The sequence below is a fragment of the Myotis daubentonii genome, chromosome 8 (assembly GCF_963259705.1).
Source record: "Myotis daubentonii chromosome 8, mMyoDau2.1, whole genome shotgun sequence".
In the NCBI taxonomy this organism is placed as follows: Eukaryota; Metazoa; Chordata; class Mammalia; order Chiroptera; family Vespertilionidae; genus Myotis; species Myotis daubentonii.
The window spans coordinates 2,538,167-2,563,471 of NC_081847.1; the positions used below are offsets into that span (position 1 = coordinate 2,538,167).

At 61.5% G+C, this 25,305-nt stretch overlaps 3 protein-coding genes across 5 annotated transcripts in view; 1 reads left to right on the forward strand and 2 right to left on the reverse strand.

The window, feature by feature from the left end:
• The first annotated feature begins 134 nt into the window (after positions 1 to 134).
• Positions 135 to 1,818, forward strand: SOX18 (SRY-box transcription factor 18). The gene is made up of 2 exons (XM_059704959.1): positions 135 to 591; positions 716 to 1,818. The coding sequence occupies exons 1-2, from the start codon at positions 264 to 266 to the stop codon at positions 1,513 to 1,515; spliced, it is 1,128 nt and encodes a 375-aa protein (XP_059560942.1). The 5' UTR covers positions 135 to 263; the 3' UTR covers positions 1,516 to 1,818.
• An 8,810-nt stretch (positions 1,819 to 10,628) lies between these two features.
• On the reverse strand, positions 10,629 to 14,639 carry C8H20orf204 (chromosome 8 C20orf204 homolog). Of its 3 annotated transcripts, XM_059704980.1 has the most exons (5): positions 14,040 to 14,639; positions 13,169 to 13,337; positions 11,382 to 11,654; positions 11,136 to 11,288; positions 10,629 to 10,981 (listed from the first exon to the last, which is right to left on the reverse strand). In XM_059704980.1, the coding sequence occupies exons 1-5, from the start codon at positions 14,156 to 14,158 to the stop codon at positions 10,835 to 10,837; spliced, it is 861 nt and encodes a 286-aa protein (XP_059560963.1). In that variant the 5' UTR covers positions 14,159 to 14,639; the 3' UTR covers positions 10,629 to 10,834. The 3 variants fall into 3 exon arrangements, with proteins under 3 accessions (XP_059560963.1, XP_059560961.1, XP_059560962.1); XM_059704978.1 differs by having other exon boundaries at positions 11,136 to 11,654; XM_059704979.1 differs by having other exon boundaries at positions 10,629 to 10,976; positions 11,134 to 11,654.
• A 145-nt stretch (positions 14,640 to 14,784) lies between these two features.
• PRPF6 (pre-mRNA processing factor 6) overlaps positions 14,785 to 25,305 on the reverse strand; it is a 45,014-nt gene continuing 34,493 nt past the window's right edge. Inside the window, exons 13-21 of the mRNA XM_059704966.1 lie at positions 22,843 to 22,964; positions 21,309 to 21,447; positions 20,391 to 20,510; positions 19,903 to 20,079; positions 19,330 to 19,463; positions 18,581 to 18,672; positions 17,436 to 17,550; positions 15,605 to 15,731; positions 14,785 to 15,060 (exon numbers count right to left, since the gene is read on the reverse strand). Coding sequence (XP_059560949.1) covers positions 14,908 to 15,060; positions 15,605 to 15,731; positions 17,436 to 17,550; positions 18,581 to 18,672; positions 19,330 to 19,463; positions 19,903 to 20,079; positions 20,391 to 20,510; positions 21,309 to 21,447; positions 22,843 to 22,964 — 1,179 coding nt within the window. The 3' untranslated portion in view covers positions 14,785 to 14,907. The remainder of the gene's footprint in view (positions 15,061 to 15,604; positions 15,732 to 17,435; positions 17,551 to 18,580; positions 18,673 to 19,329; positions 19,464 to 19,902; positions 20,080 to 20,390; positions 20,511 to 21,308; positions 21,448 to 22,842; positions 22,965 to 25,305) is intronic.

Here is a 25,305-nt window from a genome sequence, read left to right on the forward strand (position 1 = left end):
CAGAGGGTGCGGGGGGCACGACGCGGAGGAGGCCGGGCGGAATGTGCCTGGAGGAGAAAGGAGCCCCCGGGAGGGGCGGCCTCGGCCCGCCCCGGCCCGCCCGCCCCACCGCCCATTGGCCCCGGGCTGCTATATCTGGACGCCCACCCGGCGCGAGGCCACCGCCGTCCCCGCCGCCGTCCACCCGCCCGTCCCGGCCCCGAAGTGACCGCCGCCCGCCCTCCGCGCTCGCGCTTCCTTCGCCCAGGCCGCGCCCAGCTGGAATGCAGAGATCGCCGCCCGGCTACGGCGCACAGCACGACCCGCCCGCCCGCCGCGACTGTGCATGGGCCCCGCGACCCGGGGCCGCCGCTGAGCCGCGCGGCCCCTCCGCCGCCCCTGCCGCGCCCGCCTCGCCGCCCAGCCCGCCGCGCAGCCCCGATCCTGGGAGCTATGGCCTCAGCCCGGCCGGCCGCGGTGAGCGCGTGGCGGCCGACGAGTCGCGCATTCGACGGCCCATGAACGCCTTCATGGTGTGGGCGAAGGACGAGCGCAAGCGGCTGGCGCAACAGAACCCGGACCTGCACAACGCGGTGCTCAGCAAGATGCTGGGTGAGTGGCGGGGCGGGGCGGGGGCGGGAGCGGGGGCGCCTCTCCCCGGGCGGGCTGGGGCGGCGGGCGCGTGGGGCCCGGAGCGACCCGCGCGACGGCAGCCGCTGACCCGCCGCGCCCGCAGGCAAAGCGTGGAAGGAGCTGAGCCTGGCGGAGAAGCGGCCCTTCGTGGAGGAGGCGGAGCGGCTGCGCGTGCAGCACCTGCGCGACCACCCCAACTACAAGTACCGGCCGCGCCGCAAGAAGCAGGCGCGCAAGGCGCGGCGCCTGGAGCCCGGCCTCCTGCTGCAGGGCCTGGCGCCCCCGGCCCCGCCGCCCGAGCCCTTCCCCGCGGCGCCGGGCCCCGCCCGTGCCTTCCGCGAGCTGCCCCCGCTGGGAGCCGAGTTCGACGGCCTGGGGCTGCCCACGCCCGAGCGCTCGCCGCTGGACGGCCTGGAGCCCGGCGAGGCCGCCTTCTTTCCGCCGCCCGCGGCGCCCGAGGACTGCGTGCTGCGGGCTTTCCGCGCGCCCTACGCGCCCGCCGAGTTGTCCCGGGACCCTGGCGGCTGCTACGGGGCGCCCCTGGCGGAGGCGCTCAGGACCGCGCCCGCCCCCGCGGCGCCGCTCCCCGGCCTCTACTACGGCGCCCTGGGCGCCCCGGGCCCGCACCCCGGCCCGCTCTCGCCGCCGCCTGAGGCCCCGCCGCTGGAGGGCGCCGAGCCGCTGGGGCCCGCCGCCGACCTGTGGGCCGACGTGGACCTCACCGAGTTCGACCAGTACCTCAACTGCGGCCGGACTCGCCACGACGCCGCCGGGCTGCCCTACCACCTGGCGCTGGCCAAGCTGGGCCCGCGCGCCATGTCCTGCCCGGAGGAGAGCAGCCTGATCGCCGCGCTGTCCGACGCCAGCAGCGCCGTGTACTACAGCGCGTGCATCTCGGGCTAGGCCGGTGCCGCCGCGGCCGCCTCGCGCCCCCTCCCCAGGGTGTGCAGCTGCCGCCGGCGGGGACCACAATGCTCGAGCCTGGCCACGGCCCGCGGGCCCTGCAAGGGTGGGTCCCACTTGTACAGGCTTTCCCAGGACGCGCCGGGCAGAGAACCTGTGGGCTGGCCCTGGCAGGGTTAAGTTTTCAAGCGCCTAATCCTTCTCCTGCAGTGTTTTCTAGAATCAGGCTGTATTTTCTACCTTGCCTTTTTTATATACATAATACATTATATTTAAATTTTAATTAAACTTTTAAACCTTTTCTTCCGAGGGGTTTCAGTGATCAAAACATCAATGTAGCCAGGGCTTTTTAAGCAGGAGTGACAATGTTTGCTGTAAAGGAGGAGCCTGGGACTGGCCCCCTGGGCTGGGTGAGGCCACAGTGAAGTGCCTCACCTTGCCCTGAGCACCACCTTGTCCGTGGTGGTCGGGGAGGATGGGCCCTGGACATGCACTTCCCTCCAAATCTCCCTCCACAGCCTGACCCCCAGCTTGGACCCCACAGCACCCACTTCCCCGTCCTTCCCAGAAGGACACTCCCCAAAGAGAGTGGGGGGAAGGCAGGAGCTGTGGGCACCCCCCATCCTCCCAGCCCTCCATCTCCCTTCTGCCCTGCCCGTGGTGACCCAAGCCTCATAGGGTCAGACTGTGCTGAGCAATCCCCTCACCCAGGTTTCCTCAAACTCATCTCCTCCTTAAACTTCCTTTAAGCCCAGAGACTGCCCAAGACAGCGCCCTCCTGGAACGAGGCTGGCAGGGTTAACACCTGTATGTAGACATGGCGTCCTGGAGGCCCTGTCTGTCATTTTCAACCCAGTGTCTCCAGAGAGGGCAGAACCATGACACACCATGATGCTCCCCAGGGTCACCTGCCCGCACCAGAGCAGGGGGCAGGCCTCACATCTCAAGCCTCCCACACTGGAGTCGCATGGCACTGGCCCTCTGCCCCAGGACTGGGCCCTTCCCACACCGCCTCCTTGGCCCCAGCTCCTGTCCAGCGCCCCCAGGTTTAGGTAAAGTTGGCAACAATCACCTTCATGGGTGATTCTCCTGTGGGACCGAGTCCATTAGCACCCCCAGACCTGATTCCCCTGCACCAGCTCCTCAGGGCATAGCAGGTCTTCTAAGCCAAGAGGAGAGTCACGTGGCCCCCTGATCTGTCCTGTCCCAGCCCCCCCCATGGTATATTTAGGGTCCCGCTGACCCCTGAGCACCCCAATGGGGGGAAGTCACACTCAGTTTCCCATGAGCATATGCTCAGGGGGGGAGCATGGTGTCTGAGATGTCCAGGCCCTGTGATGCAGGTGAAACGGAATCTACACACCTGTGAGTGTGCTTGTCAGCCAGTACGTACAGGCGTGTGTGCACGTGAGGCTCTGAGCATAGCTGCGATGCTGAGATAGTGACCATCTGTGAAAGTGACTGTGTATGGCACTCAGTGCACACGGGTGTGCAGCAAGCCTGGGCCTGGCTGCCCGTGTGCCTGTGTAAGCCTCGGTGTCACACCCGGGGCCTGCTACCCGAGTGTGTGTGTGTGGGAAAGGTGTGCGGCTGTTATGCGTGTCCTGCCTCTTGGAGGTATGCTGGTATCAATCACCTGTGTGTTAACTGGCATGAGCCCTGCATCTCAGCTGGCAGAGTTGGGGAGCAGGACCTGGGTCCCCTATCCCCACCCCATCAGCAGCAGGGTCCAGAAAACTCAAAGACAGGGATGGAGAAAGACAAGCTGAGGAGGCCAGAGATGGACTCAGAAGTGGTGAAAGATGCCTCCAGTGGGCAAAGGGACAGACAGAAATAGCCCACAGGACGCCAGGAATATCGCCCCCTCCTTTAGAGCACACGCGACTGCCAGCACAGTGGGGGCAGGCAAGCTGAGACACAGCAACAAGGGGGTTCAGTCCAGGCACATTTGTCACAGCGGGAAAGGAGCTCTGAGGCGCCCCTTTTGAGTCCTGGGCTCTCACATGGGAGAAGTGCTCATGGCCCGTGAGTGTTAAGCCACACCCACTCTCACAGCTCACGAACTCCTGTCCCGGGCCTGACCCTGCTGGGGGGACAGGTGGCCCACCCCTTGGAGCCCTGAGTCAGCTTGGCCAAGGTGCACCCACTGTGGCCCCTCCCAGGACTGGACCCATGACAGCTGGAGCCCAGGAGCCTCTGCACAGGTGTGGGCCCTCCTACCCCTCCCCTCACTCCTGGCCAGGCAGAAGGGAGGGAGGACCAGCCCAGCCTGTCCTCTGCCTAGACGTGAACAGCCCCTGAGGTCCTCCCTGCCTGGGCCACCAGTGCGCCTGCCCAGTGACACCCATGGACACACCAAGAAAGGTGCCAGGCCAGCTACAGGGCTGTGCGGGGCTGTCGTGGCTGTTTTCTGGCTCAGGCTGGGGCATCTTCACACCCCACCCCATCTCACCCAGAGGCCCCCGAGCCCCAGGGTAGGGGATGAGGAGTCCCGTGGATGCCTGGGGTGGGTGAGGCCCAGCAGCATACTCCCCAGAAGCCACTCCCTCAGTTCCAGGTGGGAGGCCAGTGAGGGTCCCCATGTGGAGGAGCCCCCAAGCCAGGAACAGGGTCTGGGCAAGGACACAAAGGGCCTCTCTCTCCCCAAGGGCCGCGGTTTCTACTAGCGGCTCCTCAGCAGTGGTGCTGGGCCAGGGGAGAGGGTTTCCTCAGAGGCCCTTTGTCCAGATCCCTGTCTGGGGGCTCCCCAAGGGGCCTGGCTCTGCCCCAGCTGGTCCTAGGCAGGACACAGCCCAGAGCCTGGGTGGCTCCGGCTCCAGGTCAGACTTTCCACCCTCTGCCTCCTGCTCCACCTACTTGGTTCCCCAAGGGTCAGAGAAGGGAAGTCCACCCCCACCCCCACCCCACCCCCAGCTCCCGCTGAGTCAGGCCGGCCAGGAACAGGCCCAGGCGGCCTAGTGCCCGGCGGGAAGTTCTAGCCCCAACCTGGCAAAGGCTTGGCTCCCACGCCCAGGACCCAGCCTAGCCCTGGAGTGACCTGCGGGGGTGTGGAACCCTTCCCAGCAAGCTGCCCGTGGGAGGAGGGCAGGGAGGTGGAGCAGAGAGCAGGTAAACTGCACCCTTGCCTCCGCAGACCCAGTCACCACCCTCTGGAGCACTGTCAAGAGATACACCACCACCAACTCGGTGCTCACACACCAGCCCCAGTGATGCCAACCACCCTGCACTCCCCTGGACAAGCACTGGACAATCCAACTGCCCACTCACATGCTACAAAACCTACACACATTTTTAAGTGAACAATTCAGTGTTTTAGTATATTCACAGGTTGTGCAAACACCACCACTGATTTCAGTGTTTTTCTATAAACCCCCAAAGCCCCTGCCCATCAGCAGTCCTGGTCCATTCTTCCTCACCACAGCCCCTAGAAGCGCCATCTTCGCCTGCTCTGTGCACTGGCCTGCCCTGGACTCTCCCCACAGAGCAGGGGTGGGGTGCCTAGCCTGCAAGCTGTGGAAGGTTTGGTCTGGCCCTGCAAGGCATTAGGGGTGATTAATTAAATGTTTGATAAAATGTAGCAGCTAATTTTTAAGTTGTTGATTTTGTCTGGCCTGAGGATGGTTACACACATCCAAATGGCCCTCAGCAGAAACAAGAAGCCCCCTGCAGTGGGTGGAGCCACACAGTAAGTGGCCTTTTGAGTCATGCTTTGCTCACTTAGCATCATATTTTCTTTAAAAAAAAAAAGATTTTATTGATTTTTTACAGAGAGGAAGGGAGAGGAATAGAGAGTCAGAAACATCGATGAGAGAGAAACATCGATCAGCTGCCTCCTGCACATCCCCAGTGGGGATGTGCCCGCAACCAAGGTACATGCCCTTGACCGGAATCGAACCTGGGACTCTTGAGTCTGCATGCTGACGCTCCATCCACTGAGCCAAACCGGCCAGGGCTTAGCATCATAGTTTCAAGGTTCACCCATGTGCCAGCATCATCGGACTGTTCCTTATTCCTTTTTATTTTTATTGATCTCAGAGAGGAAGGGAAAGGGAGAGAGAGAAACATCAATGATGAGAGAGAATTATGGATCAGCTACCTCCTGCACACCCACTCTGGGGATTGAACCTGCAACCCAGGTATGTGGCCTGACTGGGAATCTAACTGTGACTTCCTGGTTCATAGGTCGTTGCTCAACCACTGAGCCACACCTTCCAGCCTCATTCCTTTTTAAGGCTGAACAATATTCCGTATGGACCGACCACATTGATTTCTTGGTTCATCAATGATGGACGCGTGGGTTGATTGGTGTCCTGGCTATTGTGAATAATGCTGTGCACATTGTGTGTGGATGTGTCTGTTAAAATGGCAGACATTTGTAGCTGCTGAACAGGCCTGAGCAAGTAGATGAAGCACCTTAAATCCGTACGCTAGAGCAGCTGCCCCCAAAGGGGGTCCAGAGCCTCTGAGCTCCGATTCCATCGTCCCCCACAACCAAGGCCCACCCCACACCTGCCGCAGGCCCGGGCGGGGCTCCGGGGGCAGGTGCCGCGCGGTCCACGAGGGTTTTGGCCCTGTGTGTGGGAGGCCTGGCCCCGGCCTGGGGGGAGGGTGTGGGACACCGAGGTGCCTCCTCTTCTGTTTCAGCCACAGGCACCCCCCCCCCCTCCCGCTTCCGCCGGCCACCGTCAGGGCCTCCCAAGGAAGCGCCGAGGCGGCTCCCGCCCTCCCCGGGCCCACCCGGTGCCCAGGACCCCGTCCCCACGGACCGGCCGCCGTTCCCAGGAGCCGGTCGGCCCCACGGCCCGGCCCAGTCCCCACGACCTGCCCCGCGCCCCCCCCCCCCCCCCCCCCGCCGCCGCTCAAGGAAACAGGAAGGGGCGCGCGGCGCTGGGAGGAAGCGCAGGAAGCGGCGCGGGCTTATCTGGGGCCGCAGCCGGACCCCTGGCCGCTCGCCCTGCGCAGGCCTGGCAGGGGCGAGGGGAGCGGCGGGCAGGGGCGGACCCTGGGGTGCCCTGCCCGTGCCAGCCCCGGGCACCACCGTCACACTGGGTGATGGAGGCGAGTCCCTGAGTCAGGCTGCGCCTCTCCACCCGCCAGAGAGACTCCCAACGCGCTGAGAGCAGCGCAGGCCGGAGGTGCCCAGGGGCCAGCGTCCGACGCAGGGACGCCCTCCCCCACAGCACACAGGGCATGACGCCGCTTTCCCTCCCCAGGACGGCTCCCCCGGCAGGGCTCCCTGCGGCTCTGGGGGTAATTGGAGGGTAGAAGGCCATTTGTTTCTGCGCTGACAAAGCTGGGTCTTTGCTAGGGAGGGGGCAGGATGGGGACTGTCGCTGAGCACTCCCCAGGGTCCCACAGGCCACTGGCAAGGACAATGGGCTGCAGCACCTGGCACCCCCACAAGCAGTGTTTGCTTTGCTTCCTGGAGTGGGGTCTTGTTTGTTCCCGCAGCGCAGCTGGAGCAGGCAGCCTCCTTGCACACCTGCAGGACCAAGGGTCCAGCTCAGGCTCACACGCCAGGGCCCTTGCTGGCAGGCCGTGCCCGGGTCTCCCTGCAGGTGCTTCCTCGGGCTCCCGCTCGGACACGGCCCAGTCCTCAGCACCCAGCACAGTTTTGGGGCAGCTGTGGCTCCATGAACCCAAAACTGCAGGTCAGGCTGGGGGTGACCAGTGGGGCAGGGGACACGGGGGAAGGTGCTGCCAGAGCCCATGAGAGGACCCCAGGGAAGGGCTCATACCCCACCCCTGGGCCTGTTGGCAGCGTGGGAAGGGGCAGATGTGGGGGTGTGGAACACACAGTGGCAAAGTCAGGACTAACTTTGGTTTTTCTAACCCAGAGACTAGTTTGCAGATGGCCCGGGTTCCAGATGTTCTTTCAAAAGCTCGCAGCCTGGGGAGTCCGCGGGACGGCTACTCTTCAAAGTCAGCCTGGCCCTCCTTGGCGCTGTGTGGGGGCCTGGCTCCCTGCTTTGGGAAGTTGCACAACCCTGGCCAGTGCCCTGCAGCCCCATCTGCCGCTGCTCAGCCCTCCTCTGTGCCCCAGCCCCCGCCTCCTGGAAGCAGCTGAGAAGGCACGAGTGTGGGACAGGACGCCACTGGGCCCAGCCCTGACCCCACCATGTGTGAGCCACAGAAACGGTTTGGTTTTACATTGAGAGAACCAGGCTCAAGCCACAGGCCCAGGGCCTCAGCAGGGAGGGCAGTGCACACCTGGCAGACACGTGGACACGAGGCCCGTGCACTGAGCCAGTGCCCCTGTCCCTGTGGTCCAGTCTCGCTCCAGCTCTGCCCGCGCTGGTCAGTCCCAGCCAGTGCATTTACTGAGCCCTCTGTGCTGTGGTGAGCCACACACGGAGGGGGTCCCAGTGCCAGGCCTGAAGAACAGCCAGCACCTTGGGGTCTGGACGGGCACCCGGCTCTCCCTCTAGTCTGTCTCAGCAGCCGTGTGGCTCTGTACCTGCCCCCACTCAGCCCAAATGAAGTTTGTCCCAAAAGCCAGAAGCCTATCCTGACCTCCAAAAGACGTATGTCCACACCCAGAAGTTGTGAGTGGCACCTTATGTAGAAAAAGGGTCTTGGCAGGTGTGGCCCTGAATCCAAGGGCAACGTGCTCCTGAGAGGAGGCGGCGACGGCAGTGACACAGCCTCCTCTGCGGAGACCTGGGCCGCCAGAAGCTGCGAGAAGCAGGAAGGGGCCCTCCTGTGGCCCTGGAGGGAGCACGGCCCCAGATACCTTGATTTCAGGCCAGTGACACTGATTTTGGACTCTGGCTTCTGGAATCGTGAAGAAAGAAACATCTACTGTTCTAAGCCAACTAGTTTGTGGTGATTTTTTACAGCAGTCTTAGGATACAGATAGTTTTTTTTAAATCATGAACAATCTATCATTGTTTTTTTGTTTTTAATTTTTATTGATCTTAGAGAGGAAGGGAGAGGGAGGGAGAGAAAGAAACATCATTGATCAGCTGCCTCCTGCACACCCCACACCTGGGCATGTGCCCTGACCAGGAATTGAACCCTGACCTCCTGGTTCATAGGTCAACACTCAACCACTGAGCCATACTAGGCAGGCCAGATGGCTTCTAAGGTGAGGGGACAGGGCCTGGGTCCCCCACACCCACAATACTGGCCCATCACCCAGGGGTTGGCATGTCTGAGGCCTCAAGAGAAAGGTCAGAGGGTGGAAGGGGGCGGGTGAGGGCGCTGCAGGGGCAAGATCATGGGAGCTCTGTGTTCTGCTGGCTCAGACCAGAGGCCTCCAATGCCTGCCCCCCGGGCATTCAATTTGCCAGGACAGACTAGACAGGGAGGGCCTCAGAGAGGGGAGCTTGCTGGGCAGGGGGAGGGGGAGGCAGGAGCCTGGACTGTGTTGCACATGCACCTCTATGTACACACTCAAAGGTAACCCCTCAGCACACACCTGTGTGCACACTGACACAGACACACACACTACCAGGTGGGGCCAGGGAGTGGGGGCATCTCACCCACTCATGTGGTCATGGCCCAGGACTTGGGTGGGGGTTGTGTCCTTAAAACTCTGAGACCTCTGCTTCCCCCCCGCCAGCCCCCCAGGCTGTGGTTTGTGTGAACCACATGGGTGGATGAAGGGACTGCCTGTTACCACCCACTTCCAAGGCAGCAGGAAAAGAGCATGGTGGGTGGGCAGCAGCCATGAGTGCCTGGAGGCCATGCCAGGCATGCTCTCGCCATGGCCCCAGGCGTGGGGCAGGTCCAAGTGCTGGGAGCTGGCTGCCTGGGAAAGACAGGAGCCTAGTGGGGGCCTCCTTGGAGGGCCTGCTCTCCTCCTGCCCCTGCACTGACGCTAAGAACCTTCTTCAGCCCCAACTCAGCGACCCCATGTCTTAGGCTCCAACCAAATTGGACCTGTTCCCCTGCCTGGATACTGGGCCCCTCAGGGCCCACACAGCAGAAGCCCCGGGATGGGACTGCTCCATCCAACACAGGTTTGCTCCCCTCATCAGTGTCCCCCAAGTTCAAGAGGACACACCCAGGTGCTCAGGCCAGGACCCTCCGGTTGCCTGGACCTCCATCGACCCGTTCATGTCCCAGTCTATTCCTTCAGCCTCAACCACAAAGCCCCCCTACCCCCACCCCTCGCACTGGGGTCTCCCTTGATCAGGACTTAGGAGCTGAGGCTGAGCACTGAGCCAGGAGCCTGGCTCTCCCGCTGCCCAAGGGCACATTCAGGGACCACCCTCCCGCTGGCCTTGCCCTAGCTCTTATACTTCCTGGCATGTGCCCTGGGGCAAGTCCCGACCTGGTGCCTCAGTTTGCTCACCTAGAAAATGGACACTAGTTCCTGCTGCACAGACTCAATGTGTTAACACAGTGAGCGCTGGGCAGGGTCGGTCCTGCTCCGATGGTCACGCCCATGGCTGCCCCCTGAAGGCCTTCCTGCGCCTCCTGCCTGGGCTCTGCCAGGACCTGAGGCAGGGCCTGCTTTGAGGCCTCCGGTGCCGCTGTCTCTGGAGAAGCATCCGCCTTAGCCAGTGGCCCTGCCTGCTGGATCCCCCCTTGGCCACAGGCTGGACTTGGGAGGGGACACAGACCCCAGGGCCATGCAGCCGCGAGGGGGAAGCAGGGATTGGTGCCCCACTCGGCCAAGAAACGCAGGGTCTCCAGGGTAGGAGACAGTGGGTCTCTGGCCAGCCTGTCCAGTCCCACAAAGGGGGCCACAGCCACCCCTCCCAGGGCCGCAGGAAATGGCCTGGCCCCGCTTGCAGCCAGGGCCAGCGACTCTGGCTTCCCTTCAGGCCCGTTTCCTTTATCCGGCTGTTTTGCTGTGAATTCACAAAGCCCAGCCTTCCCCTCCCCTCCCCCGCTCCAGAGGGAAGCCCACGGACACTCAACATGTTGCAGCGCCTGCAGGAGTCCCCTCCACCCCAGCCTAAAGCCGCCGACGACGGAGCCAGGGTCCAGCGTTGGAAGCTGCCCCCTGCTGCCCGAGGTCGGGAGGGCGGCGCGTGCCCAGGTGTAAAGGAAGTGTACCCCAGGTTCCCCAACAGTCGGTGCCCCCAGCGCCCACTCTCAACCAAGAAGCAGAGCCCCCCCCCCCCCCAAAAGCTAGCAGGCGAAGGGAACAAGAACCGGACTGGCAACACCAGCTGTTTATTGAGGCCTCTCTCGGTGTGTGCAGGGCAGCCTGGTACCGAACAGGGCTCACACCTCCAGGTCCTGCGCCCTCGGGTGAACAGGGGTCAGGATGAGACCTGGGTGGGACTCAATGGTCAGCCAGGTCAGCACGGAGCCCTCGGTGGTCACCAAACGAGACTCATCCCAAGGCCCCTGGCAGGGCGAGCTAGGGGCCCCGGCTGCCCAAGGCTCGCAGGGCGAAGAGCTTCTCCCAGCAGGTGGCGACGGCGTCCAGGGCTCGCAGCAGGAGCCGCCTCCGCCTGCCGCGATGCCGCTGAGGGCGCGGCCGAGCCCACCAGCCCCGGCGGCTCCGCTGTCGGGAAGGGGCGGTCAGCACACAATCCGGGAGGCCCCCCCCCGCACCCCCCCCCCCCAGCTCACGCCCAGCCGGTCAGGGGCCACTGTGAAGCCCAGGTCACGGGAGGGCCCGGGCCTAGACGCGCACACGCTCGGGGACGGGCGCACACCTGGCGCAGCGGCCGGCAGTGGCGCCGCATCACCGCCTCGGTGCGCAGGGCCACGGTCCAGGCAGCTCTCTCCAGGGCCCCGCGGGGGTCCCCAGCCACCGCTCCACGCAGGGCCCGCCCCAGGGCCGCGATGGACACTAGAATACTGTGCTCCTGGGAGGAAAGGGAGGAAATGGCGGGGCTGGGGGCAGAGCCCGATGGGAAATGCCAGGAAGGAGGCTGGAGGGCGTGGGCGGGGCCTCTCACCTTCTGGGCGCCACAGGAGGGCCCCACCCGACCCCGCCGTCCAGGGGCCACGGCGTCAGTCTGGTTTTTCTGAACGAAATGGAGATGTCTGGAGCCTGGCCCGGCCCCTGCGTCCCCCGGCCCTGCCCGCCTCGCGGCGGCCTGCAGGTCCTCGAAGATGACAGCCTGGTAGTGGCGCAGCACGTCGGGGACACTGCAGGCGCGGGGCTGGGCGGGGAGCGCGGTTCCTAGCAGCGCCAGCAGGAGCGCCCAGAGCACGGGCTTGGGGGTTACCTAAAAGGCCACTAGGTCAGGGTGGGGCGCCCTGGCCTGTGGAGGGGTCTCTCCTCCAGCAGCCTCACAGGCAGTGTGCTCCGCCCCCAACCTTGAGGAATCTGAGCTGGTGTAAATGCAGATGTCACCCCAACACCCAACAAGCAGCTGAGGCCCAGGTAGGGCGGGACAAGTCCCTGCTGCTTACATAACAGTCATGGGATGCACAGCGAGGGACTGTCAGCAATACTCTAATCACTAGGCTGGTGCTGAGTTTACGGGGCTGTACACCTGAAACTAATAGAATCGTGTGTCACCTGTAATTGAAGATAAAACACGATTTAAGAAAAAAGTACTACAATAAGCCAGCTGAACACTGAGTGGGTGAGGCTGGAAAGGAGACAGGTTCCAGAGCCCACAAGACTGTGGGGCAGGCCTGGCCTAGGCGGGGTACAGCAGGGTGCCCCTCTCCTCCCCCTCCCAGAGCCTGGCCCTCTTGCTGGGTGCCCCATGCCCCAGCACACTGCTCACCTCTGTGCGCCCACCCTCCCCACAGGGATCCTGGGCAGAACGACCCCTATCAGGGGCTACTACAATCAGCTCTGACCCAGGAAATGGGAGTCCTCCTGCACCCCTAACCCAACCAGGACAGGGTGAGGGCTCAGAACTCACGGCCACACTCCTTTAGAAGTGTAAGGCTTGGGGAAATCCCAGATGAGAAGGGAGGGGGCCACACTATGCTCCACCAGATATTCCATTTAAGGCCTCCCTCCTCAGAATGGGGGGGGGGGGGGGCAGCTCTCATGAGTAGAAATCCAACCCCGCCCCCTCCCCCCCGAAACTCAAACATCAATAAGAAAGATTTGTCTCCAGCTCCCAGCCCCCAAACCCACCCTCGGGCCCCAAGATGAAATCCAACAGCGACTGGAAAATTAATCAAGTGAACCGAGCGAGACCAGGACTCGACTCCGCTTCCCAGCCCTGGCAGACAGCCTCCTGGGCTGAGCACCCTTGCAGGCGCCCAGGCCTGGTGTCTGCAGGGCTCCTGCAAGGGCCACCTGGCCGTTGGAGGAGCAGATGCAATTAGCCGTGCCCCTTCTCAACCCTGGGGCATGCAGGAGGATGGCCAACCCAGAATCGCCCCTCTGCCTGCTGTGGGTCAGAGCATGGTGACAGAACAAGACGGTACTGGAGGAGGGACGTCCAAGTGGTCATGTTTGTTGCCCAGGGATCCTCAGAAGGCCCGTCTGTCCTGTCCCCCCTACAGGCACACATGCACGTGTGCACACAGGGCCCAAGGCTCAGCCCAGCCCTGCAGACTCCCTGCCCCCAACACTGCCGGGAAAGGCTCGGCCCAGCACCTGCGGCCTGAGCACACAGGGCCAGGCTCCGTGGCCACCCAAGGGGGGTTTTCCCAGTCGGTCCTGGCTGGTCGGTGGGGCACCGAGGATCACACAGCCTTCTGGGCGGTGCCTGCTTCCACCTCCCAGCCCTTGGGCCCTGTGAGTCCCCTCCCGGGGCCCAAAGCTGCTCACCATGGGCCTCTCAGGGGCAGGCCCTCCCTCACTCCTGCCTCTGAGTCTCCAACATGATCCTGGGGTCCTCAGGTGGGGTGCGGAAAGCTCTCCAGGTCCGGCTCCAAGCCCAGTCAACCCCAGCCAAAGGCTTCCCTGAACGGGCTGCAGCAGGGTGGCTGTGGCTGGGCTGCCGGCAGGCGGACAAGGCTTTTGAAGTTGGCTCCTCCAGCAAAGGAGGGAGGGAGGAGGGAGGCCCCAGGATCCCAGCCTGCCCCCTCCCTCTCCCAACTCCGTATCCAATCGCTTCTCCAATTAACCTGACCCTGGACCCAGCAGTGCTGGGCTCTCTTCCCACCCAGTGGGTCCTGGATTGAGTCACCAGCCCCACAGACATGTGCTGTCCCAAAGGGGGTGGGGTGCCAGTGGGCAGTACAGCCAGGTGGGGAAGGGGAGCCAAGGAAGTGGGGGGCCACCCCCACCCCCAATCTGGGTCTCCCTCTGAGGTTGGCAGTGCTCTCTCCCAGGAACCTGGCCACGACAGAACCAGCAAGGGGGACTTTATCCCCACCACGCCAGCCCCACACTTGACGCCCAGGGGTCCTGCCCCAGCAGGTCCCTGGCGTGGGACTTCCCGCTGGTCCAACACTCGGCTGCTGCCCCTCCTGGCTGGGCCACAGCACCCTGCCTGGCCCGAAGGATAGGGACAGCCTCTGGAACCCGCTCGCCGGAAGTTGCAGTTGAAAAAATGTCAGCTGAAGAAAAGCTGAAATGTTTTCCCAAGGAGAAAAATAATGTACCTCAAAGCACTTGAGAAAGCAACCCCCAAGACATTCACGTGTGGATAATCCTGATGCTCTGGAACTTTCCAAGGCCCTGCAGGAAGCCTCACCTGACATCAAAGCCAGAGAAGGTGCCCAGGAGACATGCCCCACTTGGGGCGCAGAAGGCCACCCACATCCCTGTGGCCACAGCCAGTCCCTGTCCCTCCCTGGGCCTTGCTTTCCACATCACAGAGACGAATGAGCTCCTAGAAGCTGCAGGACTCTGTCTGCAGGGCCCCGGGCAGACCTCCCGCCTCGTCCAGGAGAGATGGAAGGAAAGCGAGCGCAGCCACCTGCCTCTCCCTGCAGCGCCTAAGGAGGTCCTTCATCCTCACCTGCCAGTGTCCCAGGCAAATCCTGGTCAGCGTGCAGAAGAGGACAGCTGCAAAAGCTTTCGGAGCCCTGCTGAGTATAAAGCAGCAAAAGCAAGTCCACCGGCAAATGTGCGAACCTCTCTCATGGCGACATCTTCCTCCAACACCAGCCGAGGGCCTCCCAGGTACCCTTCGGCACTGGCTCCCGGAGGCTCCTGAGGATGTGGCTGTGTGCGCTCAGACTCATGGAAGCCATCCCCCCACCCCAACTTGAACCTGTGATCTGGTGTCCCCCTCGAGAAGAGCTGCAGGCTCCAGAGGGGACAGAGGAGTCACCAGCGAAGGTGCACTTCCTACCACCTTCCCCACAGTCTCGCTGAGTCACCGTCCTCTCTCAGAGGCCTCCCTGCACACAAGAGCGACGAGCCCTCCAGACCAGACAGGTGCACAGAAGCACACGCCAGGAGCCCCAGAGAAAACCAGCAGGTCACCAACCCTACACGCTACCTAGAAAAACTTTAATTCCAGAGCAGAAACTGCTTGAGCCCCTCCCAGTCCTCCCATGGCAGACAGGCACACTGGCCCACCCGCCCCAAGACCCCGGCCCAGAGGGACCGCCCAGTCAAAAGGTGTTCTTGATGCGGGCTGCCACCAGCACGAGGATCTCCCCGATCTTCCTCTGCCAGTTGGTGATGTCCTTGGACACGGCGCACCACAGCTCCCCGTGCCGTGGCTCGGCGTTCTCGCAGCGCCTCCTCACCTCCTCCCGCTGCTCCTGGGGGGGACCAGAGGGCTCTTGAGACAGGGCTCCTCCCAGGCTCTTCCGCACCTGTCCCACCGTGCACCTCAGCCCCAGCCTGGGCCCTGCTTGGCACCAGGGCAGGGCCCTCCTGCTAGGAGCAGCCCCACTGCACCCCACCCCACCAGACAGATGACCTCGGGGCAGGCCTTGACCCAGATGCACAGCAGAGTCAAGCCCCTGCCTCCCTCAAAGGCAAAGTCAACTTCTCGTGGGCACCCCAAGATAGCCTGGCCACCCCACCCTGTGAGCCCAGCTCCCCTGGAAGCCATACTGGGAAGTCAGACCCACAGAGGCACAAGGACAATCCTCAGGGCTCGGAATCCATTCTCATTTCTACCATGACCCCATCACCAACCAAGAGAGGCTAACAGGCCACTTAACACGGCCCAAACATCTACACTTCAGGCTGTGAGGCTACAGAACTGTAACCAGGAGACAACTGCAGAGGAAAAGCCGTCAGCAGAGCTGCTGTCCGCATCCTGCCCCTTGCCCCCTGCCCCCTGGTGCAGGTGCAGACCTCTGTGCCGTGCTGCAGCTCAAACTTGTAGAAGAGGGCCCAGGCATCCCCCAGGTCGGAGTCGATCTTCACGGTGCGGTGGAACCACTCCCTGGCCTTGGTGATCTTGCGCTCACTCCAGAACAGCCTGTCGGAAGCAGAAGGGGGAGAACCCAGGGTGAGCGGCCAGCGATGGCCGGCTCCGGCCTCCCCATGTGCGGGTGCAGCATGAGACCGGAGACCCACCGTGGCACCTGTCCTCCCTGCAAGCCCTGGGCTCCCCCAGGAGGCTGAGGAAGGGCCTGGCCACCCGGAAACCGGTGCAGGTCACAAAACTGGAGCCGTTCTCCAAGTGTCTAACCAAACTGTTTCTTAGAAAACCTACACACAGAGTAAGGAACTTCCAACTCCTTCCCATCACTCTTTTCCTCTGGATAAAATACAAGAGGATGAAAGTAAACCTGACAAAAATGTAAACTAAGGTTTTGACTGGGAAGGAAGGGAAGGTCTGGCTGCTCCTGCCCATCAGGCAGCCAGCCCCGAGGAGGGGGACCTCAGGTGAGCACGGGCACCTGGGCACAGCAGACAAGATACCTGGAACCAGGCCACGGGGGAGGACCATCCGCAACCAGATCGAGGGCCCACAGAGCCCTCTGCACGTCAGTGAGGACAGGACAATGGGAGGACTTGCTTCCACCCTCCACCCAGGTCCACCTCCCTCTCCACCGGAGTCACCAACGCAGAGGAGGGCACCACTAACCCGCCACTCCAGGCAGCTGCTGGGGCCGGTCTGTACGAAACGAGTAATTTGATGCAATGATAGCTTGATTGTTTTTTAAGCCTTGTGGTATTCTTAATTGCTTGGTGTTAGATAAACTGTGATTTAAAGAGCACAAACTCAGATAGCAGGCACACAGAACACCAGCCTGGGAACAGCAAGGAGTGACTTGTTGACTTTAGCAAAGCCTTTTATGAGGTTTATGGCTGCCCTATCTGAGTGGCACACATAAAGGTCACTCTGGGAGGCGGAAGCACAGAACAGGAGGGAGGGAGCTCCGACAGGCCTCGGGAGCCTGTGGGAAGCCCTTGTCCCCACAGCAGTGAGAGGAGGTGCTGGGCACATCCCTGGCTCAGGCTTTGACCGCCCAGGTGCCACCTCCTCCGGGTGAGCAGCAGCCCCAGGAGCCCAGCCCATACGCAAGCCCTGCCCTGCACGTAGGTCCCACTCCTCTCAGGAAGTCCTCCTGCAAGCCACTCACGGGCCACACCCTCACCCAGTGTTCCAAGACCCTGAGCTCCTTCCCACGCCTCACAGCTCACACCTCCCCAGGGAGCCCCTGACCCAGCACTCAACACACAAGCTCAAGGTGTGAGGTCACTGACCTCCTTTTGCCCAGAGACCATTTGCCCTAAAGGAGGTGGCATTTCCACAACCCGGGCACTGACAGCCGGACCCATGGCCCCGACAGCTCCCAGGTCCCCAGGAGCGAATGTCCCTGGTGTGGGAGACACTTTCCTTGCTTACAGCCCTTCAGCCAGAGGGGCTTTGCTTATGAATTAAATTGTGTGGACCAGCATTCGAAGTCTGTCTCTGTTTTGAAACCCAGGGCACCTGTATGTGTAGCTACAAAGTGGGAGACACAGAGGAGAAGTCCCATCTGAAGGACTGGACAGAGGGGACCAGACAGTCCAGGCAGCTCACGTCCACGGGGCCTCTACCCCAAGAGGCCAAAGTGCTTGAGGTCTAGACACCAAGGACCAGGGAGCCTGCCCTGTTCCAGAGACCAGGCGGACCCTGGCGGGAAGCAGTCAGGTCCCCAGGTCAGCAGCCCCACAGGGACTCTCCACTCACTTGGCCACGGCCAGGAGCACATGGGGGTCGTGCTCGCATTTCTTCAGGGCATCGACACTCTTGGTCTTCCTCTGGGGCCTGGCCTCCAGGAAGATGGCTTCAGACCACAGGACACCTGAAACTCAGAGACACACGCCTCAGGCTCTGACCTTGGCTCGGAAACGCGCCCATCCAGCCAGCACCGCTGCCGGAGAGGAGGGTCCTGCTTTAGGGAGCACCGCAAAGACCACAGGAGCCCGCCATCCCAGTGCCCGCCTGGGACCCGCAGCTCCGAGGGCACAGACTGGACAACTTTCTGGGGATGACGGTCGGAAATAACGAGGCCTCACTCCTGCTGATTCAGTAATTCCACACCCAAGAATCTATTGTAATAAAACCTAGAAACGCTAGTAAAGATTCACACAGAAAGGTTGTAATACTGAATTAAAATCAGATTAAAAATTGAGTAACAGGTGATCGGTGCTTTTTGTCATATCTACAAAATTTTGTAATTTACACCCTTGAAGAGTCACCGATAACGAAAAATTCTCACAAAAGTTTCAGCTTTAAAAAAAGGCACAAAATTAAACATGCTAGCCCTGGCCAGTGCTGCTCAGTGATTCAGTGTGTCGGCCCAAACATCGAAGGGCCATGGGTTCGACCCCTAGTCAAGGGCATGTACCTGGATTGCAGGTTTGCTCCCTGCCTAGTTGGGGCGCCTGCGGGAGGCAATCCAGCTGATGTGTCTCTCTCACATCAATGTTTCTCTCCCTCCCCTCTCTTCCACTCTCTCTGGAAAGCAATGGAAAAAACACAAAATAAACATACTTCGTTACTTTATAAAAAGCTCAAAGTAGTGGTCTCTGAGCAGTGGCTTAGAGGTTGTTTCATTCCCTGTCACTCCAAACCCATTTATGCTGCATGCGCATCCCTCACAGACTTGGGGTGACATGGTAAAAGGCGAAGGAAGAAGTGGCAGCACCTCACAACAGGAAGTGGAGTGCCCCCGACGGCGAATTCAGTTGCAGTGTCTCAATGACCGTGTTAATAAACCTTGTGACTAAACTGACTCATGCAAACCAAACACTGTGTACAGCCCACTGAATCTTGGGACCCACCACCCCAGGAAGTGCCTGCAGCCCTGCTTGGGACCCAGCAGGTCTCACCGGAGCTGGGGCACTCCTGCAGCGCCTTGGCCATGAGCGTGTTGGCGATGTTCTTTAGCCCCGCACGGTACTCCAGCCTCACGGACTCCAACCTGAGGACACAGGCCAAGAGGGAGGGGTCTAGCGCCTGTCTGCGGACAGACAGCCCGACCACAGAGCTGCAGCAGCTGGAACTGCCCATGCTGCCACATGGAGCAGGGAGACACTGGTGCCACACTGTGGGGCCCACTGCAATGGCCCTGCCCGGGGCCTGGGATCCTGATATCGCACTTCTTCAGGGCACTGACACTCTTGGTCTTCCTCTGGTGCCAGGAAGATGGGTGGGAGGATAGTGGCATGTTGCGGCGGCTGCGAGTGCACAACACAAGGGCGTCTCCTTCAGCCCCCGCCGCATGCTCCAGCCCTGGCTCTGAGCCCTGCGCTGCACCTCTGTATGCAGTTTCCTATGGGCAAAACGCCACCTTCACCCAAGAAACCCCTATTCATCCCTCAAGGTCTCGCCTAGACGCCATGTCTTCTATGGAGCAGCTCTGTGACTTCCTCCATCCTTGATCCCCCATCATTAGCTTCTGGCTTCCCTGGACACCTGCTCTGAGAGACAAGTTAAACTACATCTGAGCACCTGGGCTGCACCCTCCTCACAGCCGGGACCTGCCACTCTTCCTGCAAAGCCTGAACCGGAAACACTGCCCAGCGGCTGCCGTGAGCACCAGCGAGGGCGCCCAAGCGTGAGCTGGCACGAGACTCACCACAGCCCGGGGTTCTTCGGGTTCTTCAGGCGAGACTTTTCCAAAATGGCCCGAGCTCGGGTCAGCTGCCCGATCTTCTCCTCCAGCCGGGAAAGCAAAAGCCACAGGGGTGTGGAGTGGGGACATTTCTTCAGCTATGGCCAAAAAAGACAGACAATAAGAGAGGGGGCGTGGCTGGCATCTGGGAGGGGCTGTGACAGCTATGGCCAGCTCCTCAAGCCAGAGAGTCGGGCTGCCCATGTCCATGGAGACCCACCCACTTCATGTCTTGGTTAAAGGTTTTATGTGCATGGCTGTGCTGGGCACATGTGTGTACAGGGTGCATGTGTGTTTATGTGCATGGCTGTGCAGTGCTCACGTGTGTACAGGGTGTGCACACAGCAGTTGTACATTAGAGACGGCATAACCTGCACCGCATGCAGTGCATACAGCTTTGAAGGGCCCCGAGTCGGGTTGTCAGACGCCATCGGGAGTGCCCAGGAGCAGCACTGCCCTGAGCGAGGGGATGGAGGCCCAGCAGGGGCTAAGCAGGTGCTGACCACTGAGCCCAAGTGTGCCGCGTGCAGAGCTCACCCCCTGGCTGTAGGCCTCTCGAGCCTTGTCCGTCTGCTCCTCCTGCTCCTCAATCTGCCCCTTCATCATCCACAGTTTGGGGAAGTCCTCGTAGTGCTTCAGGGCCTCCTCGCACAGCTCCTGGGCGGCCTCAATGTTCCCCAGCACCCATTCCAGCTTCACAGACTTCATGAACACCTGGGGGCAGGCACGTATCAGTCAGCCATCCCACCCGGCTCTGGCCCAGCCTCTAGCACTGGGCCCGGGCTGGGCTGACACCTTTGTGGTAGATGCTTAAGGTCATACAACAGGTCGCCTTACATGCTGTTTGTCCTGCTATGTACCTTGTAAGCTGCCTTGTAGCTGTGGAGCCACATGGGCTTTACACACACAAGCACGTTTCAAAGTGAATCTGAGCCTACAGTGTCCTGGCCTCAGGCCCTCCCCCACCGCTCCCTTCCCGACACTGCAGATCAGGAGGCCCTGCGTGGCCTGAGCCATCTGCTCACCCGGGCAGTGGGTGCGCTGCTCCGAGCCTTGGCCAGCAGCCGCCGGGCCCGTTCATACTCGTTGTTCTCCGATTCCAACTTCACAGCCGCCAGCCAGATCTCCTCACTGTTGGGGTTGGCCTGGAGGGTGAGCCCAGCGGAGCCAAGGTGGGAACAGGACAGAAGTGAGCAGGGCTGGGCTCACTGAACACAAGCAGCCTCCTGGGAGCCCACTGGCCACACATGCTGACGCCAACCCGAAAGTGGCGCTGCAGTGATTGGCCGTGGGGCCAGGGCAGATGGGGAATGAGACAGCAGAGGGCACAGCCAGCTCCATGCCAGCCCCTCTCAGGGAATCCCTCGAGAACAACAGCTTCTGTCATGCTAGCTGGGGCCACAACAGATCCCCCTCTACACAGCGCCCCAGTTTATACGAAGGATGCTGCAAACTACTGACAAACGCCCACAAAGTATCAGGATACTGTACGTGGCTATAAAGGTAGGTACACCAGCCACGACAAGCCTGGCTGGGTGCAGCTGCCTCGATGTAATGCTGCCCACGTGTGACCCATGTGGCCAGGTGGGGTGGCTGACTGCTTGGGGCAAGGGGCACAGGGCTCCCTGCTGCAAGAACTGGATGGCCTAACTTCCATGTCAAAGCCCAGCTGTCACTCACTGTGTGCTCCACCCCCCCCCCCCAACCCCCTACAGAAATGCCACCTGCTCGCCCTGTGTTCTGTGTTCCGGAACATCTAGCCAGTGGTCACACTGAGTGGTGGTGACCAAGGGGCAGATGTCTACTAGCTGGGCCATCTTCCCTGTTCTCAGGTCCTCGTGGGGCCCCACACGTCCCCCAGGGTCAGCACCGTCGGTGGGCGGGAGGAGGCCCTGAGGAAGTACGCGCACTGGTGCCCTCGCAACACAGCCGACCTCACCCACCTGGAAGGCCAGAGCCAGGATGCTCCTTGCCGCAGGCACGTCGCCTGCCAGCCACTTGGACTTGGCACCCATGAGCCACAGCACCTCCGCTTTGGGGCAATGGGCCACGGCCCTCTGCAGAAGCGCTTCCAGGGACTCCCTGCAAGACGGGCCACGGTCACCACAAGCGCACAGGGCACTGCAGCCGTGGCGCGGGCACTGAAAAGACAGTTACTGCTCCAAAGTCCGACACCATCAATGATTGACTAGGTTTACAATGGGGAGAGTGTGGGGAAATCTTTTCTCTCCATAAAGGTTCTAAAATCAACTACTGCAGAGGGTGCTACAAAGTAGCGCATTGTTTAAATAGCAGAGCCCGATAGAGGAACGTCTCAGGAGACCCTTTTACAGCCGTGTGTCCTGGAGGGAGCGATAACGTCACGGTCTGGGTGACAGGAGAGCCTTTCATCTCTAGCCACAGATCCGCTGATAAAGATTATGGCCTCCATCCGCTCTCTGGCATCCAGAGACACTGTCTTATTGGAAGAAAGTTATTTTAGGTCACTATTGAGCAAGAAGACCGCCAGCCTGGGTACCAGGTGTGAAGCCCACCGCCCCTCTTTCATGACACCTGGCACAGGTGACCTCTTCAGACCTCAGCAGTGAGACCCCCTACAGGAAGCCGAACAGCACACAACCCTGGAACCGAGACCCCAGGCACCAAGCACTTGCCTCCCTCACCCTCCTAAGTCGGCAGGTGGCACAGGTGCCAGATGGGAGGAGGGGCTGCTCTGAGCCCAGGGCCACAGCTGGGAGGGCAGGCTCTGCTAGGCAGAAGACATCCGAGGCAAACTTGTACAGGGTGAGCTCAAAATGTCCCCAAAGGAGTGAACTCCACAACACCAACCAGCTGGAAGGAATGAGGAGGGGACAGGAGCACCAAAGACAGGAAAGAGGCCTCAATGCTCCCAGCGACAGCCCTGGCGAATCAGCAAGGCCATCCCCACCAGCACTGGGACAGCAGCAGACAGCCTGGGCAGAGGGTGTGCAGTGACGTGAGCCGATGCCCCGGCAGCCCACTCAACACCAGAATTGCAACACCTAATCTAATCAGTGACTGTGGCCCCGAGGCAGGTCCGAAGGTTTTTTCAATTACAGAGCACAATTAGAGAAAATTGTCAAGGACCTCCTCAGAGCACAAAAACCAACTCCAACCCAAAGCCAGCACAATTTTAAATGAAAACCATGCCTGCCTGGCCCAGATGCCGCACCACCCACACTGATGGAGCCAGAGCTGGCAAGACGTGGACTCCGGGCTCCGAGCTCCAGCACCCAGGAACCCCCAGGCTCGGCCGCAGGTGCTTTGCTTTGGCAGAGAGGCCCCCTCTCCGCCTCAGTGTCACAACGACACAACAGTGATAATCCTATCGCCAGAGGAGCCACAGGGGCAGCTCCAGCTGCAGTTCCAGGCCAGGCGCTCGCCCATCTGTGGGGAGCACTGCATAGCCTAGAGCTGGTGGTGAGCTGCATGCAGGGCAGACGGTCCCCCACGTACCTGGTGCCATGGTTCTTCTCAAAGTAGGCGGCTCGTAGCCACACGCTCTTCTTGCTGGGGAACACCTGCAGCGCGTAGGCATAGATGGCTCGTGCGCACTCCAGGGCATTGTGGGCCACACACTGGAGCAGAGACAGGCATAAGAATGGGCGGCCCAGCACTGGCCTCGGAGCAGGAGGTGTGGCGCCCTCCCCAATGGCGCCCTCTGTTAGAAACCATGCCACAGAGGAGGGAAACCCCAGGAGGATGGGGTGTGAGCACAAAAGTGGGAGCATGTGGGGCTGTGACGAGGCGGCCTGCCAGCCCAGACAGACATGGGAGCTGGTGCGAGGAGCACCCAACACCGGCTGCAGGGGAGCAGGTGGGCACGGGGTGAACACATCCATGCATGTGAGGTCCTTTTGAAAAAAAAGTGTGGTATGTATTTTTAACTGTAAGTCACACACACCCCGCAGATACTAAAAGTCCTCTCATGTCAAAACAGGCTTGTGTCTTGAGATGAAAAGCCTCTAGGAAGTGTGTCAGGAACAAAGTTTTGCAACTGGGATGTGAACTGAAATTGGACAAGCGGCCTCACACCTGTGCAGTCTTCGTACAAGGAGGGCAACTGAGCCACCAAAGGCTACTTCCCACTTCAACAACTTCAGACTGGGTCCCTTCTCAGTTCTATGGCCTCCACTGAGCCAACACCACAGACACCAGGAAGGCCCTGCCGTGGGCGTGTCCTGACCAGGAGCAAGCACCTGGTGAAGTGAGAATCAGATCCAGGCACACTGGCCTGCACCCTCACCATCACTTCTGACCAAGGTCCTGGAAGCCAGTCACAAAGGCTTTCAGACCTCCGTCCACCCTGGCCATCGCCCCAAGTCCCACAGGCTCACATGATAGCTGGGCCAGCCTGTCGGTGTGAGAGCCCCAGGAAAACACTCCACACTCAGAGCAAACGCCTCCGCTCCGCTGCAGGAGCACGCGCGCTCTGAAGGACAGCTGTGCGCACTCCAGTGCTTGCGAAGGGGATGGAAACGAGGACACCGGTACCAGCTCAGGCTGTGGGTGCCTCCCCCCACCCCCCCAGCTGCTGCTGCTGTCCGCAGGGCGATGCCCACCACACCTCCACGGGGCCAACAGTAAGGAAAGCAAACAGGCACAGTGTCTAACTGCATTCGGAGTACACAGAGGCTTGGCAACCAGGGTCTGGGGTCTTCTGGGTGTTTAGAGATTTTCTCCCAACACAGAGGATGTGTGGTTGTTTATTAAATTACTAGAGGCCTGGTGCACCGGTGCATAATCAGGGCTGGGGAGGGACGCAGGAGGGCTCCAGGGTGTGTCCAGCCCGTCTCACCCAGTCCCAATCGGCTAGACCCCAGCAGCAAGCTAACCTACCGGTCGAAGCGTCTGCACCCTGGTGGTCAATGCGCATCATAGCGACTGGTTGAACAAACGGTCGGACACTTAGCATATTAAGCTTTTATTATATAAGGACTAGGGGCCCGGTGCACGAAATTCGTGCACTGGGTGTGTGTGTGGGGGGGGGGGGTGGGTGTCCCTCAGCCCAGCCTGCCCCCTCTCACATACTGGGAGCCCTCAGGCGTTGACCCCCATCACCCTGCAATCGCAGGATCGGCCCCTTGCCCAGGCCTGACGCCTCTGACAGAGGTGTCAGGCCTGGGCAGGGGACCCTCATTTCCCCCCATCACTGGTTCTGCCCCCAGCCCAGGCCTGATGCCTCTGGCCCAGGCGTCAGGCCTGGGCAGGGGACCCCCAGACCCCTCCGATTGCTGGCTCTGCCCCTTGCCCAGGCCTGATGCCTCGGCTAGAGGCGTAGACCCCCATCACCCTCCGATCGCCTGATCGGCCCCTTGCCCAGGCCTGACGCCTCCGCCAGAGGTGTCAGGCTTGGACAGGGGACCCCCATCTCCCCCCGATCACTGGCTCTGACCCCCGCCCAGGCCTGAGGCCTCTGGCCCAGGAATCATGCCTGGGCAGGGGATCCCCATCTCCCTCTGATCGCTTGCTCCACCCTCCACCCAAGCCTGACGCCTCTGACCCAGGCTTCAGGCCTGGGCAAGGGGACCATCATATCCCCTCAATCCCCGGCTCCGCCCCCCACCCAGGCCTGATGCCTCTGGCCCAGGCATTAGGCCTGGGCAGGGGACCCCCAGCCCGCCGCCCAGGCCTGATGCCTCGGCCAGAGGAGTTGACCCTCATCACCCTCGGATCACCAATCACCGGATCGGCCCCTTGACCAGGCCTGAGGCCTCCGGCAGAGGCGTCAGGCCTGGGCAGGGAACCCCCAGCTCCCCGTGATCTCCCGCTCTGCCCCTGCCCAGGCCTAACGCCTCTGGCCAAGGCATTAGGCCTGGGCAGGGGACTCCCAGCTCCCCGCGATCTCCCGCTCTGCCCCTGCCCAGGCCTAACGCCTCTGGCCAAGGCATTAGGCCTGGGCAGGGGACCCCCAGCTCC